This window comes from Magnolia sinica, chromosome 15, assembly GCF_029962835.1.
Source record: "Magnolia sinica isolate HGM2019 chromosome 15, MsV1, whole genome shotgun sequence".
Lineage (NCBI taxonomy): Eukaryota > Viridiplantae > Streptophyta > Magnoliopsida > Magnoliales > Magnoliaceae > Magnolia > Magnolia sinica.
The window spans coordinates 2,728,200-2,748,367 of NC_080587.1; the positions used below are offsets into that span (position 1 = coordinate 2,728,200).

Consider the following 20,168-nt stretch of genomic DNA (forward strand, 5'->3'; position numbering starts at 1 on the left):
ATTGCAGGAGAAAAGCCGAAGCAGTGGGACTTGGCCATGTCTCAAGCAGAGTTTGCATTCAACAATATGGTGAACCACTCGACATGGAAATTGCCATTCCAGATTATCTATGGATGAGTGCCTCGTCACACACTTGACTTCGTCCCTTTCCCCAAGCACCCAGGCATGAGCATTGCAGCAGAACATATAGCAGACAAGATCAGAGACATCCATGCAGAAGTGCAGACCAAGCTACATGCCTCGAACGGGAAGTACAAGGAACAAGCGGACAAGCATCGGCGACAAAAAGTGTTCGAGGTAGGCGACCGCGTTATGGTCCATTTGCGCAAAGAGAGATTTCCGACCGGAACGTACAACAAGTTGAAAAATAAGAAGATTGGACCGGTACCAATCATCCGAAAGATCAATGACAACGCTTATGTTGTTGATCTCCCAGATGACATGGCGATCTCACGGACTTTCAATATCACGAACCTAACCGAGTATCATGAACCAGAGCATGATGAGAACTCGAGGACGAGTTCTTTTGAAGTGGAGGAGACTGATGTAGAGCAGGTCGCGTACAGTTACATGGCCAAGATGGATCAGAAAAGGCCCGGTCGACGACAGAAGTGATCCGGACCATCGAACCTTAAATCGGGCGTATCTTGCAATCCGGAATGAGTTATCTGACGTAAAATATATGATTTTGGGGTAGAACGAGCTACTGAAGCCAACCAACCCGCTACGCCGGGTTGCGCAGCCCGGAATTGCGAAAAACCCCTGGATCGATGGTCGTTTCCCCGTTTTAATTTCGCTTTTACTATAAATAGTAAGTTTTAGTTTGATTATAACTCTTCATCCGTCGGGCTTTAGGAGTTGCGCCCAACGTGAAAAGAGCTTAGAATAATTAGGAGAACGGTTTGGTGAAGCCAAATAGGACACTTACTATTTTTGGCCGAAAACCTTGCGCACTAGTAGACATCACGACCGTCTATAAATAGTAAGTTTACTATTTATAGTAAGTCGCGGATTCTAAGAGTTTGAGTTGTAGTTTGATTCTGATTTCTTTCCCATTGCTTGGTACCCCTATTTAAAGGGTTGTGAACTCGTTTTTATTCATCAATTAATCAATTTCGAATTTATTAGAATTTATTTCTATTTTCTGCTTTCTTTCCTCGTGGATTCGAGAAGTCTCTGTGAGGAGTCCAGGGAAGCTCCGTGGATTCGGAGTAGTTATCCTCATCACGTTCATCCCTGCGTCACTATTGGTTCAAAAGATTGTAAGCCAGTAAATCCTTAATGCTGGAGACGTCTTCCAATGCTAGCTCACGCCCCAGCTGCGTCCGTGTCAATTTCATAACCTCCTAGAAAGATTTGGAAGACAGACAATCAAAGAGAAAAAAAATCAGGTAAACAGAAATTCAAGGGAACCCAATTCCTCTAGGCTAGGTTACTTGGGTACGTTTTCCGCCATCTCTTAAATGGGGTGATGGCTCATCTACCGTTCATGCATGTGGGTACTAATCCAAACAGTCCAAATTGTGGACCATCCAATAGAGGTCATGGAATGGAGATGATCAGAGGAACAGATTCAACGAAAGATATAAGATGGTTAAGATTCATCCTATCAATGTGATTTCCAGGATATGCTCCATCTACAATAAGACCTACGATTTGGACATCTATAGACACAGATGTATGCCGTTTGTATGCCCTATAAGAAGCCACTGTCAATGAAATCGAGTGTCACAGTGCTTACATTGAATTCCATATAAGAAGCACGCTTCGCAAGCCGCTGAGCATCCATCATCTGAAATGCCACACAGTAGAGGCTATCGAATGCCATTTCATCCTCTCCAAGCAGCTCCATAAAGCGAACGTTGGCCTTCCTGCAAGAAATTTCCAATCAAACGTTATTTTCGTTTTCAATGAACACAGTCACCATAAGACATTTTAAATGTGGGTACCCAATCAACCCGACCCGATTTTAACGGGTCAGGCCAGGTTTGGGTCTCACTTGATCCAATTAAAAATCGGTCTAGTCAGGTTTTGGGTTGGGTCCAGGCAGTTTTAATAGTAAAACTACTTATTTTTAACATGTATTGATTATTCTAGTAAAAAATGAGGTTCCCTATGCTGCACACGTGTAGGAGAGACTGTTTATACACATCATGCATCCGCCAAAGCGGCATGCTTGTATGAGATCTAATCCATCCAGCAGGTAGGCCTAATCATGTAAACGCTTTAACTGTCCCAAAGCCAACTTCAAATTTAGATCCAAAGACTAAATGGGTACCCAAATCCGATCAGATTCAGGTTTTTAAGAACCACACCAGACATAAAAGGACCCAAACCTGGCAAGAACCGAGCCTGGTAAGCCCAGGTGCAGGTACTACAAGACCCAACCCTTTGACAGTCCTACCTGTTTGGGTGCCACTTAAAAATGAGTTCATTGCATTTTGCTAAATAGTAATTATGTATTAGAGATCATAATTGATGGTTATTAAGATTACCTTTCTAGAAAAGAAATGGGGCCTTCGGTATCATTGACATACATCCAGTACCTGCCGATGACATTGAGGGCCATCTCCAACACAGTCTAGCAGTCAACTAGAATTTTTTCAGATTTTCTCGATGTGATTGAGTGAGTTGTCGTTAGCATCACTAGCGACAGCTGCACCCTGTTACATACAAATTTAAGACATCTGACAACATAGAGTGAGCTCGGATGAAAATGGATTTCTTGCCAAAGCCTTAGGTTTACGTGCTTGGACACTAAGTGAGGCCCACTGTGATGTTTGTGAGAAATCCACCCTGTCAATCCATTTTTCGAGCTCATTTTAGGATATGAGACCAAAAAGGAGGAAGATCTATAACTCAAGGGAGCCACATCGAGAGGAAACAATGGGTAAAGAAATTCCAATCGTTGAAATCTTACGGGGTCCACCTTGATATTTATATACTATCCAAACCATTTATAAAGTCATACCCATTGAAATGAACTGAAAACACAAAAAACCAAATTCCTAATATGAAACTCTTATGGCCCTACGAATGTCTCAATTTCCTCTCATGTGGCTCACTTGAGTTCTGGATCCTCCTCATTTTTTGTCTTATGGTCTAAAATGAGTTGGAAAATCAGATGGATGGAGTGGATTTCGTTCCTCTAAGTGTGGTCTACTTGATCAGCAGACAAATTACAAACAATCAGGTGGGAAGTAGGCATTTTGTAAACGGGCTGGCCTGGTCTGGGCCTGGACCAAGCAAAACTATTGAGTTGGGCTTGGGCCTCCTGTGCCAGAATGCATGCTTGATTGGACTGGGCCTGGGCCGACCTAACTCTCTCGAGTTGGACTTGAGCCTCCTGTGCAAGATGCATGCTTGGCTTGGGCCGGGATCAGTCCTTGAACCTTGAAGTCTCAGATTGAGTGGAGCATAGCTTGACTCGACCCTGACCGTGAGGCCCACCGTGATTATGTACTTTAATCAACTCCGTTCATCCATTTTGAAAACTCATTTTAGGTCATGATTCCAAAAATGAAGCAAATCCAAATCTCAGATGGATCATAATATAGGAAACAGTGGTAATCGACCATTAAAAACCTCTTGTGGCCACAAAAGTTTTGGATGAATCTAATATTTGTGTAGTCTTTTCATCCATGTCCTTGTGACCTTCTCAACAGGTTGGATGACAAATAAACATTCCGGTGGCCCCATGATGTCTTTAATGATGGGAAATCAACGATGACCTTTTTTTTTTCCCGTGGTATGATCCGCCTAAGATTTAGATCTGCTTCATTTTTCGTTTCTTGGGAACAAGTCTAAAATGAGCTTTCAAGATAGATGGACGGTGTGGATGTAAGGGACATACATCATAGTGGGCCCCACAGTTAGGGATCCCACCTACGTCCGTGCATGGGGGGATCATCTGGATGGATGATAGGACGAAAATAGCAGCAACTGAATTATCCAAACTCTTCAATTGGTGGTCATAAACTGTATATCTATATACTCTGTATCTAAGAGAGAGAGAGAGAGAGAGTACCTAGTTGGAGCTTGTCCACTTGATGGATCATCTCATCTTCAGCACTTCATTTGAATATTCTTTTACCGTCAATCCAAATGTTTGGGATGTGTGATGCTTTACTCCGATACTTCCTAAGGTATTTATTCGCCAGCATTGGATTGGCAAAGATGCTTAAATCTTGGAGAGAGGTAAGGCCCCACAACCCTTTAGGCAATGACCGCAACTTGGGGCAGCTGCAGATATTGAGACTCCTAAGCGACTTGAGCTGTCCCAAATCATCAGGAAGAGACCTCAATTTAGAGCAATTGCTGATAATAAGAGTCTCTAGTGACTCCAAGTGTTTCCATCTGTAGGGGAGACATGTTGTGTTTTTTAAATGAGAGATCTGAAACGTCTTGAGGCTTGGGAGGTTCGGTAATGGCCACAAAATCCCACTGCTCGAAATCACTTCAAAATAATTAACAAGCGGTAGGGAGCACCACATCCCACTAATTTTATCACATTCCAAGATGCGAAGGGACGTTAGACTTTTCGGGAGGTGTGTCGGCAGTGCCTGCAATTTTGGGCATTTGCTGAGTGTTATCGACTGTAGAGACGGCATTATCTCTCTATCTTCTAATCTCCACTCCCACTCCTCCAATTCATACATTCCCTTGAATTCCAGATGTTTCAGCTTGGGGAATGCTGCTAGGTTTATGCAGCCACCACTGCCATTTCCATAAAACTCACTTCCCACCCGTTTTAGAAGACCTGTCGATATTTCAAGGTATTCAAGCGAAGGTAGTCTCCCTAGCCCAGGCAACTGTGTACAGTTATTGCAATCTATTAATTTCAACTTGACTAAATTTGAGAAAGATGAATCTCCTATCCAGGTTGGGAACTTGGAACCAATGTATCCCCAAACTTCCAGCTGTTCTAGGTTTGCAAGGGGCGGCTTGAGGGCTTCAACTACATTTTCCATCCTCTCCACCTCACCAACTCCTGACATTTCAAGAGACAATATGCTTAGTTGTAACTTGTTCTCCAGTAGTGCTTCCTTAGCCTCATCCACGCTGGCCACTCTCTCCAAGTGGTCTATTTGCAGCTTTCCTTGGAGAGAGTCAAGTCGCTTCAGCTCGCCAATCTTACATCTTCCATCGCCTCCCACGATAAACCTACTCAATGTTCGAAGGGAACTTATTCTCCCCAACCCTTCCGGTAAGTACTTTAGTTCTGTTGTCTCTTTAATTTCCAGATGTCTCAAGCGGACCATTGCACTCATCCCAGTTGGCAGGCTCTGGAGTTCTCTACAAAAATTCAACTTCAAGGTTTGCAAATTGCGGAGATGAGTCACTGATTCTGGCAACTCAACTATCTTCGAATAAGATAAGTCAAGATATCGTAAATGCTTCAGCGACCCAAGTGAGCTTGGCAATTCTTTAATACTGGAGTCATAACCACCGAAATCCAATGCCCTAAGGGACCTAGCACATTGGAATAAATTATCGGGGATGGTATTAATTAATGAATTTCTGATTTGGAGCAGTGTTCGCAATTTTTTTGCATCACATAGAGGGCCAGGAATGTGTGACATTTCCCCTGTGGCAATAAATGATGAATGACGGACTGTAACAGAGCTGTAGTCCGACTTTCCATTCACAAAGATGCAACATTCATTCTTTGTAATGAATTGGATGAGATCGTGGAGGAGATCATGCATTTTACACTTAGTGACTCCTTCAAAATATACAATCGCATCTTGGAGCAAAGACCGCCTCAGTAGTTCATCAAAGTACTCTCCGCCAATTGATTCCATCTCTCTTCTTCCCTGCGGCTTGATGAAACCCTGAGCTAACCACAACTTTACCAATATATCCTTCTCCAACCAATGATCTTTCGGAAATATTGAGCAATATGCAAAACACTGCTTCAAATGGACGGGTAGATTATAATAGCTCAACAACAAAGCTGGTAAGATACCTGTCGCGATGTCTGGTATTTCCCACGTTTGGCTTTCCAAGATGTCCTTCCAATCTTGTGTGGTCGTCTTGGAACACATCGTACTTCCGATTACCTTTGCTGAAAGAGGAACTCCTTTACACTTCTTCACTATTTCCTTTCCTATCTTTACCAACTCCTGACAATCTTTCATTTCCCTCCTTGCAAAAGCTTTGCTACTGAACAGTAACCAGCAATCATCATCGGATAAACCTTTCAATTTATGCATGTAGGCGGAGTCCCTGCATGTAAATGCAACCTTCTCGCTGCGAGCGGTGACCAAAATCCTACTTCCGGGTGCACCTCTTTGCAAGGAAAGCCATAGTCTCTCCCACCTTTGACTATCATCGTTCCACACATCATCAAGTACAAGCAAGAATAGCTTGTCCTGTAATGTTTGGATAAGCTGCTTCTGCAATGAGCCTAGGCGAGAATGCGGTGGACTTGTCCCTCCAGCTGCTTCTATAATTGCTTTTGTAAGATTTATCAAATTAAAATGATCAGAAACACAAACCCATAGAACCTTATGGAAATGGCTCTTCACCCTTTCATCATTGCAGATCAATTGAGCAAGAGTCGTCTTGCCCAACCCGCCAACGCCTATGATCGAAATGACATGAATCCGTCCCTCCTCACAACTGCTACCGCTTATCAACTTGCTTATTATGGTATCTCTGTCTTCGTCCCTCCCGTGAATCTGTGATTCGTCTACGAGCGAACTGGTTTGAGACTCGGCCTTGTCAAGCTCACTGTCTCCACGGAAACTGTGAATCTCCTTAAAACTGAACTTACTTTTGTCATCTGCAATCTGATCCAGCTTCGCCCTTACTTGTTTTATCTTACGAGCAAAATCGCGTTGTGATGCGACTTTACTGACAAATGTCCGAACCTTATCTCTGATGCTGCGATTATCAGTATCGTCACCGTCAGTCCATGATTCATGGGCCAACCTTATCCAATCTTCTAGACCGCAACATGAAAAGACTGAAAATAAGCACGCCCATGCCTGGTTTCCAATGAGTCGATCGTCACCGTCGTGGGTCCCTGATTCAGATTCCGGGGATGGAATCATATCATTTACCACGTCCTCGATATCGTAAACCACATCTTTGAACTTTTTTAACCAAGCTTGAATGCTTTCATTGTGAAATTGCATAATCTCAGCATCATTAAGAAGTGCTTGAATGGATTCCAATGTAGAAGATAACTTTTCAAATTCTTCTTTGGCATCACCCACCAAATAAACCTCTTCTCGAAGTTTGTTCACAACCATTGAAACAAGTGCATACGCCATTGTTCCAGAACAGAGAGAGAGAGAGATCCGAATCCCAAGAAAAAGGAGAGAGAAAGAGAGAGTTCCGAATCCCCAGAAAAAAAGGAAAGACAGAGAGAAAGAGCTCGAAATCTCCAGAGAAAGGAGAGAGAGAGAGAGAGAGAGAGAGAGATCAAATTGCAGGAAATTGAGAGGGACAGAGCGATGATAGAAGAAATGAGGAGAGATAGAGATGAGGAAGATGAGATGAGAGAGAGAGAGAGAGAGAGAGAGAGAGAGAGAGAGAGAATAGATGTGATGCAAGGAAATTGAGAGAGAGAGAGATGAGAGATGAGATGCCAGGAAAATTGAGAGAGAGAGAGAGAGAGATTGCAGGAAACTGAGAGGGAGAGAGCAATTAGATTGCAGGAAACTGAGAGGCAGAGAGCAATGATCGTCGAAGAAACGAGGAGAGAGAGATGAGAGACAGAGAGGTCTGTAAGTCAAAGATTCTCAAAATGCTTAAGAGAGGCTTGACGCATCAATCTACACCGTCGAACAAAGCCCCGTGTGACCCGCAGAAATGTCCTTCTAAAATCTATTCTATCCATCAGTTTCTCCACATCATGTTACAATTATAGCACAAAAATCAACCTGATCAAAGATTCAACTGAGCCGCAACATAAGAAACAGTAGTGGTTGTACGGCCATGGTTGGAACCTTAGTGGGGACCACAGAAGATTTCGATGAGGCTGATATTTGTGTTATCCCTTCTTTCTAGTGGGAGTAACCTTTTGAACGGGTTGGATGGTACATAAACATCATAGTGAGCCCAGGAAAACTCAATGGTGGACGTTGCTATCCCTACATCAATTTTTTAAATAAAATGGGATAATTTTGTAATTTTAACTTTGAGACTCGTTATTTGGTAAATTTCAATTTTGAGAGATATTTTACGGTAAATATTATAAGAAGTAAGAAAATTTTTTTTTTCTTCTTGCAAACGACATCTTTTTTGTTATATTTGGATAGATACATGCTTCCAAAATATTTCACTCTAGCGTTTGTAAATGCCCAGAAAAAAACCGCCTCTTTGACGGTGAACGACAAAAACGGGCTGTTGATGCCGTGTAAATGACGCATTTACCCCTGCAACTTTTCTTTTTTTACAATTCTACCCATTGCAATGGGGCAGGCGTGACGTGGACTCTATGGGGCCACCTTTATATGTGTGTGTCATCAACACCGTCCATCCATTTTGCGGTCTCATTTTTGGCCATGATCCCAAAAGTGAGGCAGATCTGTAGCATTGGTGGACCCCACCATAGAAAACGCTATGGTGATCTCAAGCTCAATTTGTCTTTCCTTTGCTCATGTTTGTAGCCTTGTTAACAGGTAGGATGGCCTGTGGTAAACATCAAGGTGGGCTCAAAGAAGTTTACTCATCATGAGTGTAGTAGGGGTGCACATCGAACCGGTAGAATTGTGGAACCAAACTGGAATCGATCAAATGGTCCGGTTTGCTCCGGTTCTGGTTCTAGTTCCAAATTTCAAAGAACTGTTGAATATGGTTCAGTTCTGGTTTAGGGGCATGTAGATCCGAACCGAACTGTGGATTCAAACCGTGAAACAGAACCATGGAGCCGAACTACAGTTTTTTTTTTTTTTAAAGAAGAGAAAAAAAAAAAGAAGAAAAAACCCTAAGTCTCTCTCTCTCTCTCTCTCTCTCTCTCTCTCTCTCTCTCTCTCTCGTCGTCCCTCTCTCGCTGGCCCTCTCTCTCGCTATCTCTATTGTTTCTTGTACGTAAACAAGAATGGATTTATGCATCATAATGGGCCCTAACAATTCATATCAATTGGGCAGGATTTTAAAATCCCAGAACTGTGGAACCGATCCTGAACCGAACTGGTTTTCACAGTTCGGTTCTAGGGTGCTAACGGTCTGGTTCCGGTTCTGAAAATCCTAGAACTGTTAGGAACGGTTCTGTTCCGGTTTCACCCCAGAACCGGACCGAACCGACCCGTGTGCACCCCTAGGGTGTAGCAACACACTGATTATAAATGTTCGGATCAAGTTGAGTAACGTGGTTTGGCTAGTCACCCCAACACTAGCTAGCATCAAAGGTCTGCGGTGCTCACCATGATGTATGCCTTTTATCCATGCCATATATTTGCAGCTCATTTTCCGTCATGAACCCAAAATTGAGGCAGATCCAAATCTTATATGGACCACATCACAGGAAAACAATATTGATTAATGTCCACCATAAAAACTTCCTACAACCTACTGTAATGTTTATTTCCTGTCTAACCTATTCATAAAGTCACACAGATATGGATGATGAAAAAACACAAATATCAGCTTGATCCAAAACTTCTGCAGCCCCAAAAAGTTTTCAAAGGTAAGTGTCCTGTCCCTGCTGTTTCATTTGGTGTGTACTAACAAGCTAATAATAAAAAAAAAAAATGTAGGATACTAACCCAAGAACAGTGCATATCCAAAGCTAAAGTAGACTACACCACTAAAGACAGTAAAAATTGATGCTACCAATGAAAACTCTATGGTTCTGAACAAGCTGATATTTGTATTTTAACTTCATCCAAGTATGTGTGATCTTATGAACAGGTCAGATAGAAAATATGCCTCATAGTTGGCTGTAGGAAAGTATCAACAGGAATTTGTTCCACTTGAGCTTTGGATGTACTTTATTATTAGGCTCATGATCCAAAATTATCTGAAAAATTGATGGATGGTATAGATCTAATACAAATCATGATGGGACTCATAAAAGTTCCACACAATTAAAAGTTGTGTTGTGTAGTTAGCACTATTTGGGAGAGAAATCTAGTGTATCTTGTTAGCTGGAGTCATCAGAAATGGTGTGGACAGATGACCAGTGAGAAGCGATGACACTGGAATTTCATGTGGCTTCAACATAGACGATCCACAAGGAATGAAGAGAGGCTTTCTCAAATGAGAAAGAATGAGAGCGATTTTATCATTTTGAAAAATATGTATCATAGACAGTATACAACCTTAACACTAGCAAGCAGCTAGAGGCCTAATAGTGCAAAACTTAGGTGCTTTGATAGAAATATTTTAAAAGCATGCACTTATTTTGAAAATAACCTAAAAGATGAGCGGTTATATGGAAAAACATCGGGTGTGAAAAATACGGATCATAAACAGTATACAACCTTAACACTAGCAAGCAGGTAGATGCCGAATAGTGCAAACCTTAGGTGCTTTGATAGAAATATTTTAAAAGCATGCACTTATTTTGAAAATAACCTAAACGAAACAGTATACAACCTTAACACTAGCAAGCAGCTAGATGCCGAATAGTGCAAACCTTAGGTGCTTTGATAGAAATATTTTAAAAGCATGCACCTATTTTGAAAATAACCTAAAAGATGAGCGGTTATATGGGAAAATCCCTATAAAGTAAGACACATCCATGCATAAGGTATGCCTGCGCAGAGTTTACTCAAAACACTATCATTCTTAGTTACTAGGTAATTGGTGTCATGCGAAAAGGAGTTGTAAGAGGTGATGCGTGTTGGCTGCTCGATTTGTTTTTAATTACGCAGGTGTGCTAGAATCGATATAGCAACTCGATCTAAACCGATCAACTTTGACCCCAAGTGCCAAATAAGTAGATACATCCAATATGAACATATACGATCAAATTCTGAGAAGATCGGTCACGTACTTAACCTCTTGTAGAAGTTTATAACAATTAGTTGAAAATCAGAAGATGGGGTTCTGGTGTAGGGAGGGATGTTATGAGGTTGATTACCATCTTCCTCGAGGGATAATTACTCTTAATCCTTGGAGTTCTCTGGACGACTCCTTCAATCTACAAGGGATAAAATTAGGAATAATTGCTAATAAATTCAAAATAACTTAATTGATTTTTAAAAAAAATGAAATTATAACTCTTTAAATAAGGATTTAAAATATAGGATGAGTTTTGGACTTAGATTCTAACTCAAACATCCTAAAAAGATGACTTGCTATAAAGAGTAAAATTACTATTTATAGACCGACTCAATTTCTACTAGACGGCTACAAGTCATTTTCCTATTGCATTTCCCAGAATTAGGTACAATAATATGATGGACATGATGAATGGGCCGTACATTCACCAAGGACGATCCTGACAGATGAATGTCTCGGATGTTCCACATGTGTGCTACATCGACATTAGTGGGATGACCGTAGCATATGTGGATGTGGGGCTGCAAATAGCACTCCTGCGCTAGGCATTTGTTTATTCACGGTAGGAAAGTGTCGGTGTCGGCAACCACAGGCTTACGTGCATGTCCAGCCAAGATGGCCGCACAGGATAAAAAGCAGGATTATATATAATGCGGGCGTATTGACCTTGGAACGCGGATTAGGTGCGACCTTGACCTGCCAAGGGGAAAGGATACGGCCTTGACTATCAGGCCCACCTCCATGTGTGTCTTGTAAATCCACGCCGTTGATTAGTTTTGCCAAGCTCATGATCAAAAGATGAATGAGAGACAAATCTTAACTAGACAATGCCCTATAAAATTCTGGTTATTGAATGGCCACCATTTAAAACTTTCAAGGGTTCACCGTAATGTTTATGTTCCATCCAACATACTGATGAGGACACACAGACCCTTGTGAAATGAAAGCATAAATAACATATTGATCTAAGACTTTTGTGTACCTCAAGAAGTTTTTTATAATAGGCATTTAATCCCTACTGTATGGTCCACTTAAGATTTTATCTCATATATTTTAATCTCCATGCCCTAAAATGAGTTGGCAATAGCGGGCCAACCTCACCCACTCGAATATGAAATAATCGGATTGCATGCTGAGTCACTCGGTGCACTTTTATCGGCGTGAGCAAACTCTGTTGGGCCCGCCCTGAATGTATGTCGCTAATCCACTCCGTCCATCCATTTTTTCAGCTTATTTCAGTGGTTGAGCTCAAAATTGAAGTATATCCAAAGCTCAATTGGACAATACCACAGGAAACATTGGGAATAATGATTTCCACCATTGAAACCTTCTTAGGATCTACAGTGATGTTTATTAGTCATCCAACCTGTTTATAAGATCACACAGACATGAATGAATGGAAAACAAAAATATCAGCTTGATCCAAAACTATTGTAGCCCCAAGAATTTTTCAACGATTGATAGACATTCAATTCGCACTGTTTCTTATGGTGTGGTCCACTTGAGCTTTGGATATGCTCCACTCTTGGGCTCAAGCACGAAAATTATCACGGTGATCCCCGTAACTTGGCACGCTCAGCGTACTGAGTTACTTTGTAGGCAATCCGCTTCTCTTGAATCCATACCTATTCAATCGTTCATTGACCGCTCCTAGCTCTTCAAGAACGGTCAAGGGAGGGTAACTTTGTCATTTAAAAAAAAAAAAGCTTTTTAAGCAGGACAAAACTGAAATTTTACACTTTTAAAAGAGAAAAAAATAAAATAAAACCTGAAATACTCTTGAGAGAGTATGATGGATGATACTCAGGCATCTAGAAATTACTTGAATATTGTATATATATATATATATATATAGCAATTTTAAGCTAATTAAACTATCCACATTATGTATATTAGCTTAATTTTATTATGAACCATAAAATTATTTGTTGATGCAAAAATTTGGTCGTCCCTCGGTCTTCCTTCGGATACCTGCACAGGAAGAAGACAAAGGAGACCCTGGCTAGAGCAGGGAACCCTCCGATGCCAAAGTCAGGCTGGGAATCTGGGTCTTATAGTATTGAGGGGGTTTTGGAGAGAGTGTTTTGCGTACCTTTCATCATTGGACTCTCTCTTATTTATAAGAGGAAGAGGATCCCGCCGTATGAGGATCCTTTCCCGATATTTTGGAGATTTGATTTGGACGGTATTTTGTTTATGGATACTTCCTGATCCCGAGATTTCCGGGATCGGGGATATCCTTCTACAAAATTCTCGGGATGGTGTTTAAGATTACACCGTCTCTCCTTTACTTGACTCGGCCTTAATAGATCCGTAATCTCGGCTGGCCCACATAGGAGACTCTTCGCCTACTATTGGATGAAATTGGGTCGGTTCAGGGCCGATGTTTTCCTTCTATCCGATAGCCAATACTACAACCAACTATACATGGGTTGTTTTTATAGTCGGTCAGGCAGCTTTCTGATTTAGGACCTTTAACATGTCTTTTTAGACGTTGCTGCCTCATTAACCGAGTCAACTTGATATGTTCTATACTTGCCTAAGGCTCCCGACTCTCCACTTCAGTCGGGATTCATTTCAAATCCGAACAAGTCTCTCCTTTAGCTTTATCTTGCTCGATCCGAACGATGTGCTCGAATCCTTTAGTCGGTTTTAGTAGAGTTGGTTCACTCCATAACCGAATCTCCGGACTTATCATATTTTTCCCCAACAGTAAGCCCCCTACTCCTTGTGTCAGTTACATCGGCACTAAGGAGTATTGTATTGCAGATCGAGGTTATGATGGGGTATTTATTGCTTCTTGTGTCGCTCTTGACGCGCGATGGATCGTTACTCGAGGTCACACGAGCGGACAGCCGTCGAGTCGTTTCGCACGCTTATGAGCGCCAGACGCATGGCGAAGATGTTACTTGTGTCAGTCGGCGTGCGCCACGCGTTGGGCGGGGGAGTCGAAATAGGCGTCGATTGGACTCCTTAAATGATGCTACCACGTGGCTCGGCTATAAAAAGAAGAGCGGAATTGACTTTCGCGATTTCGTCTGCCCAATTCATTTTCCTCTTCTATTCTCCCTCCTCAGCTGTGTTTGCGGTTTGTCATTCTTCTCCGTCTTTGCCTTCTTCTCTCCTCAACTGTGTGCTTATCGTCCTTCTGATGAGTCTTATCCTTCCCCCTTTTCTTTTCGATGCTTAGTGACTATGCATCCTTCCAATCCCCAGGGAAAAATTTTTGGTGATGAGGGCGAAACGGAGCATTTTTGGAATGTTTCGGAATCGCCTTCTTTATTGGCGGAGATGGTGATGAGTGCCAATGAGGCTTTCCAGCTCTCCACCGGGATGTCCAGTAGGACCCCAGCGGAACGCCCTGCTTCGGAGGACCCCTCTGTCTTGAGACATGCACCGGGTAGGCCCACCCCCTTTTTCCCAGGGGATGACTTAGAAGAAGAGGAGGAAGAATTAGGAACCTCTGAATTGGCTCTTCCTAAGAAATCGATGAAGGCTGAGTTTGGGGGAACCACTGAGTCGGTCCCCCTACGGAGATCGGCTCGATTCGCTGAGTCGGCGACCGAAGAAGGAGAGGCTGCCTAGAGTGAGGAGGTCGGAGACAAACAAAGGGGGCCAGTTCCCTTAGTTTTGACTAAGATGGACTTAAATAGGATCCAGATAGGGTATCATGTCCCTAACTCAGTAATTCTTCAACTTCCGCTTCCGAATGAATTTCCCGACCATCCCCCTCCTGGGATGGTCTCAATTTTTCAAGTTGCCATGTAATTAGCTTGCGTCTACCCTTGCAAATCATTGTTCGGAATTTTCTTTCCTGACTCAGGATAGCTCCCGGTAGATAGTCCCGAATGGGTGGAGGAACTTGTTCGGATGTGCAATGTTGTGGGCTGAAATTGAGCAACCCCCACTGACTGTAGACGAGTTCCTCTATCTATACTAAGTTTGGCCGAATACTTCGCAACCCAGCTGGTATTTTTTGAGTGCTTGGCGAAACAAGGGTGGTTCTTTGATAACCGACCCTCTTACCTCTAACAAGCATTGGAGAGAGAGGTGGTTCTGGGCATGCGGTCGCTGGGAAATTACCGAGCCTGGGCTGTTTAAATCCCTCGTTCCCCGGCTGTTCTTTAAAGCAAGTAACTCGGTACGCCTTTTTCCTCGTCTGGTTTTGCTAACCTCCTCTTGGGTTTAACTGAACGTCTTCTGTAGATATCTCCAAGAGAAAGCCGAAGCTAGTAGCCAACGCTTTAGCTCGGATCAGAGACTTGTGGAAGTTAAGCCCAGAAGACAGGTCTTGGAAGTCCCTTTTACAGCTGAATTGTCTTCTTCTCTCGGGCCTAGACTCGTCCGTGACAGGTAACTTTGAATAACTCAGGTACATTCTTCTTGAATTTTTCTGATTCTATGTTTTGTCTAACACAGAAATGGCCGAAGCTCGACCCCTCCTGAGACCGTCGAAGCTAAAGGCTCCTCCTCGGTTAGTCCTTATGTTGGAGCCTCGGCCCCCGAAGAAGGCTAAGACTGCTCTCTCGGCCGCGAAGCCTCCTGCCCCCGTCGTCGCTACCTCGACCACCCCGCCCGTCGTCGATCTTTCTCACCTTGAAGAGAGGGCGGAAGATGTTCCTGTTGAGTCCCGAGTGACTCTCGAACCAACACAGGTCGCTGAACGAGTCTCGGGACGTAGAGAGGAGCAGAGAGGGGAGAGTTCAAGGGAGGAGTTGGCTCCGCAGGAGCAACCTCCTTCCGTCAGGCCGTGGCGGATATGGTGCCTTGGGCTATTTCTGCTGGGAGCGAAAGGGAATTCGCTTCCATCTTCGAATCTCCTGGGAGTCGGATACTCTCCCATGCTGCAAAGGTCTTGCTTTAAGTGGGGTTTCAAATTTCGTTCTCTAGCTCTTTGTCTCTTTCAGCTTTAATCAGACTTAGTAAAAAAAACTTTTTTTTTTGCGCAGCTCGCTCCTTGCCTACTGAGAGCCAACGTAGACCTGACCGAGGCTGAGAAGGCTCAGAAAAATGTGGCGGACGTCGAAGCGGCTCAGAAACGGGCAGCAGAGGCAGAAGCCCAATTTGAGATCGCCTCCACTAGGGTCGGCCGTTTGACTGGCGAGTTGAGCTTGGCTCGCAAAGCGACTGAAGACGCTAGAGCCGAATGTGCTCGGATGGCTCAGCTGCTAAAAGGGGGCCACTGATGAGAGTCGGCAACTTCGCTTGGCCCGTGATGCCTCCGAGGATAAGCTGACCCGGCTGAAGGCCGATACAAAAACAACGCTCGAGGTGGCCAAGAAAGAGGCGGGAGAGAAGGCCGTAAAAGACTTCCTTAAATTTTCGGAGTTCGAGGACGAGAGAGATCGCCTATATGCGATCGAGTACCAAGCTTGCATCCAAGGGGTGAAGCAATTTTTCCCCGACCTTGACCTCTTGAATTTTGAGGATGGTCCTCCCGAGGATCCAGCGACTGAAGCGGCTGAGCCTGACGATGTTGCAGTTGGTACAGGGGTCGAGCCTGAAGTGGTTCAGGCTCTAGAGGTCATTTGACCCTTGAGAGCCCCGAAGCTCGGTTTTTGGTACCATCATCAGCTCTGCTAGGAACTCAATTTTTGGTACCATCATCAGCTCTATTTTTGGCACTAACACCAGTTCCAGGCAAGCTCGAGAATAGCCTTAACCGAAGAAGACGTTCGCACGTTGTGGCCGATCTTTCTTTTGCCCCTTTCTAATCTAATAATGTATTGTCAAAGCAAGATGTAACTCGATGTAACACGTTGCTAAATGAATATGATCAGTTTCATTTTATTCATTTTTTACTCAGTTTACATGCTTATTTTCTCCGAGTCTTTTCCACTACTTTGCCGTGGGGACTTTAGGGGTAATAAGTTTTTAGATGCTCGGCGTTCCACTTGTGAGACAGTAGTCATCCGGTTAGGTCTTCCAACTGATGTCCCTGGTCGAATGGTGGCTGAGACGATATAGGGCCCTTCCCAGTTGGGTCCCAGCGTTCCTGAGCCAACTTCCTTAGTATTGAGGAACGTCTCTCGGAAAACTGTCTCCCACTCGAAAATGTTTGACTTTGACTCAGGCGTTGTAGAAACGAGTAACCTACTATTGCCGAGCTCTCGTAAGTTGCTGAACTCTTTCTCTTTGTTCGTCCACAAGATCGAGACCGAGTGCTAGGAGTTGTTCATTATCCTCTTTGTTAAACGAACTGATTCGGGCTGAAGGCAACCCAATCTCGACCGGAGTAATGGCTTCCGAGCCATAAGCAAGGGAGAAAGGAGTTTCGTCCGTAGCAGTTCGTGTTGTAGTTCGATATGCCCACATTATTTTCGGGAGTTCTTCAGCCCACGTTCCCTTGGCTTGGTTGAGCTTGGTCTGAAGGTGGTGTTTGATGATCTTGTTGACTGCCTCAACCTGCTCGTTCGTCTGAGGATGGTGGGGCGATGAGTACACTTTTCTGATCCCGAGGTTGCCACACATTTCTCGAAAGCTATTGTTATCGAACTACTTTCCGTTGTTGATAACAATGGTCCGAGGTATTCCGAACCGACAGATAATGTTCTTCCACACAAAATAAATAATCTTCTGTTCGGTTATTTTCACAAATGGCTAAGCCTCGGCCCATTTCGTGAAGTAATTTACGACCACGACAGCGAACTTAGCCTGGCCTCTTCCCACTAGGAGTGGCCCTATGATGTCGATTCTCCATTGTGCGAAGGGTCAAAGACCGGTCATAGGTGTCAATGCTTCTGGAGGTTGTCCTGAAAAAACTGTGAATCTCTGACATCAGTCGCATTTCTGAACAAGCTTACGAGCGTCGTATTGGATGGTCGGCCAGTAGTATCCCTGACGTAATACCTTATGCCCGAGTGACCGTCCTCCTGAATGGTTCCCACAGATCCCTTCATGGATTTTTCGTAGTACATAGTCCGCTTCGCTGGGGTTTAGACATCGCAACAGTGGAGTATAACAACCTTTCTTGTATAACGCCCCGTTGAATATGGTATAACGGGAGGCTCAGACTTTTAATCGTCGGGCCTCGTCATGGTCTTCAGGCAACTCACCCTTATTAAGATATCGGACGATCGGATTAAGGTTCCGTGTCGATCGTATGTATGATTGAATTAACTAGTTCCTCGATACTCGGCTTAGCGACGTATTCGACCGGAACAGACCTGGGTATATTGTCTTCGTCGGTAGAGGCGAGTTTTGTTAACAGGTCGGCTTTGGTATTCTCTGTCCGAAGGATCCGAGTAACGATACAACATTGAAAACCTTTGATTAGTTCTTTCGCTTTCTCCATATACGCTTTTAATTGTTCTTTTCATGTTTGATATGCACCGGTAACTAGGTTAACGACCAGCTGAGAATCGCTGAAAACATTTAGATGCCTAACACCCAGGCTGGCCGTGTGTCAAAGGCCGAGCAACAACGCTTCATATTCTACTGTATTATTCAACGCTTGAAATCCGAATCTTAAGGCATATTGCATGTAGATCTGATCTGGAGTTTCCAGAACTACTCCTGCCCCGCTTGCCTTAAAGTTGGAGGAACCGTCGACATACAGTTTTCAGGGTATCGGGTCGGCTGATGAGACGGGAGAAGCAGTAGTTAATTCTTCAACGGGCTCGGCAGTATGCCCATTCATCGGGTTGGCCTGTGGTGTTACTTCAGCAATGAAGTCGACCACAGCTTGCCCTTTAATTGCTACTCTCAGCTTATATTGAATGTCGAATTCGCTGAGTTTGATCGCCCATTTCGTGAGTCGACTAGACACATCCAGTTTCTGTAGAATCTGACGCAGTGGGAGATTGGTCATTATGATAATGGTATGGGCTTGGAAATATGGTCGAAGTCGGCGCGAGGAGACTACTAGAACTAAGGCTACCTTTTCTAAGAGTTGGTATCTAGGCTCCGCCGGTAATAGTGCTTTGCTGACGTAACAAACCGCCAGCTGCTTTCCTTAGTGCTCACGTATCAAGGCCTAGCTAACTGCTGTCTCGGACACCGCCAGCAGCAGAGCTTCTCCTAACTCGGGTTTCAATAAGATTAAGGGAGATCCGAGGTATGACTTTAACTACTAAAACTCTTCTTCGCAGTCTTCCGTCCATTTCAACGTTTGTCGTGCCTTCAATTGTCTGAAGAACGGGAGACATTTATCCGTGGCTCTGGACAGGAAGCGATTAAGTGCTGCTACTCGTCCAGTCAATCTTTGTATATCTTTAATCATTTTTGGAGACTCCATGTCAAGCAGGGCTTTTATCTTTTTCGGGTTAGCTTCTATCCCTCGCTGACTGACCAAGAAACCGAGGAACTTTCCCGAGCTTCGCCGAAGGCGCACTTGCTTGGGTTCAATTTCATTCGAAACTTTCGTAAGATGAGGAACATTTCTTTTAGGTCGGCTATGTGGTCGGTCGTGTGTACACTTTTGACAAGCATGTTGTCAATGTACACTTCCATCGTTCGTCCGATCAGTCGAGCAAAGATTTTGTTCACCAATCTCTAATAAGTCGCACTAGCATTCTTCAAACCAAATGGCATCACACGGTAACAATAAAGGCTTTTGTCGGTGACAAAGGTTGTTTTAGATTTATCGGACTGATCCATTACAATTTGATTAGACCCTGAATACGCATCCATAAAGCTAAGAAGTTCATGCCCCGCAGTACTATCCACCAACTGGTCTATCCTTAGAAGAGGAAAGCTATCCTTCGGGTAGGCTTTATTTAGGTCGGTATAGTCGATACAGACTCGTCATTTCCAGTTAACTTTCTTCACCAATACGACATTTGCTACCCATTCCGGATAGTATATCTCTTATATGAATTTTGCCTTGAGGAGCTTGCCAACCTCTTCCCCTATGACAGTGTACCTTTCGGGGCCGAGAGATCGTCGCTTCTATCGGATTGGTCGGTAGGTCGGATTGACATTGAGTCTGTGGGTGATCACTGACGGGTCGATTCCTTGCATATCTTCATAGCTCCAAGCAAGCACGTCAGCATATCGTCGGAGCAGGGCTATCAAATTATCCCTTAAAGGTGGTTGCAGAGACGAGCCAACCTGCACCGTTTTGGACTCGTCTGCCTCGACTAAGGGCACTGAAGCAAGATCTTCAACTAGCTGCCCTCGTTCATGCGTCTCGACTCGGGGGTCTAGTGACTTGATAATTGATACTTTTGCTGGAGCTTTCTCGGTGGGTCTCTTTACAACTGTCATGT

The 20,168-nt window shown here is 43.7% G+C and overlaps 1 protein-coding gene and 1 long non-coding RNA gene across 2 annotated transcripts; both read right to left on the reverse strand.

Annotated features, from left to right (window-relative positions):
- Window positions 1–1,244: 1,244 nt before the first annotated feature.
- LOC131228032 (uncharacterized) lies at window positions 1,245–4,555 on the reverse strand. The gene is made up of 3 exons (XR_009162689.1): window positions 4,028–4,555; window positions 1,742–1,871; window positions 1,245–1,346 (listed from the first exon to the last, which is right to left on the reverse strand). It is a non-coding gene; the product is annotated as an uncharacterized LOC131228032 (long non-coding RNA).
- A 33-nt stretch (window positions 4,556–4,588) lies between these two features.
- LOC131228079 (putative disease resistance protein RGA4) lies at window positions 4,589–7,386 on the reverse strand. The gene is made up of 2 exons (XM_058223909.1): window positions 4,657–7,386; window positions 4,589–4,595 (listed from the first exon to the last, which is right to left on the reverse strand). Exons 1-2 carry the CDS (start codon window positions 7,278–7,280, stop codon window positions 4,589–4,591), a joined length of 2,631 nt encoding a protein of 876 aa, XP_058079892.1. The 5' UTR covers window positions 7,281–7,386.
- Between the last annotated feature and the right edge of the window lie 12,782 nt (window positions 7,387–20,168).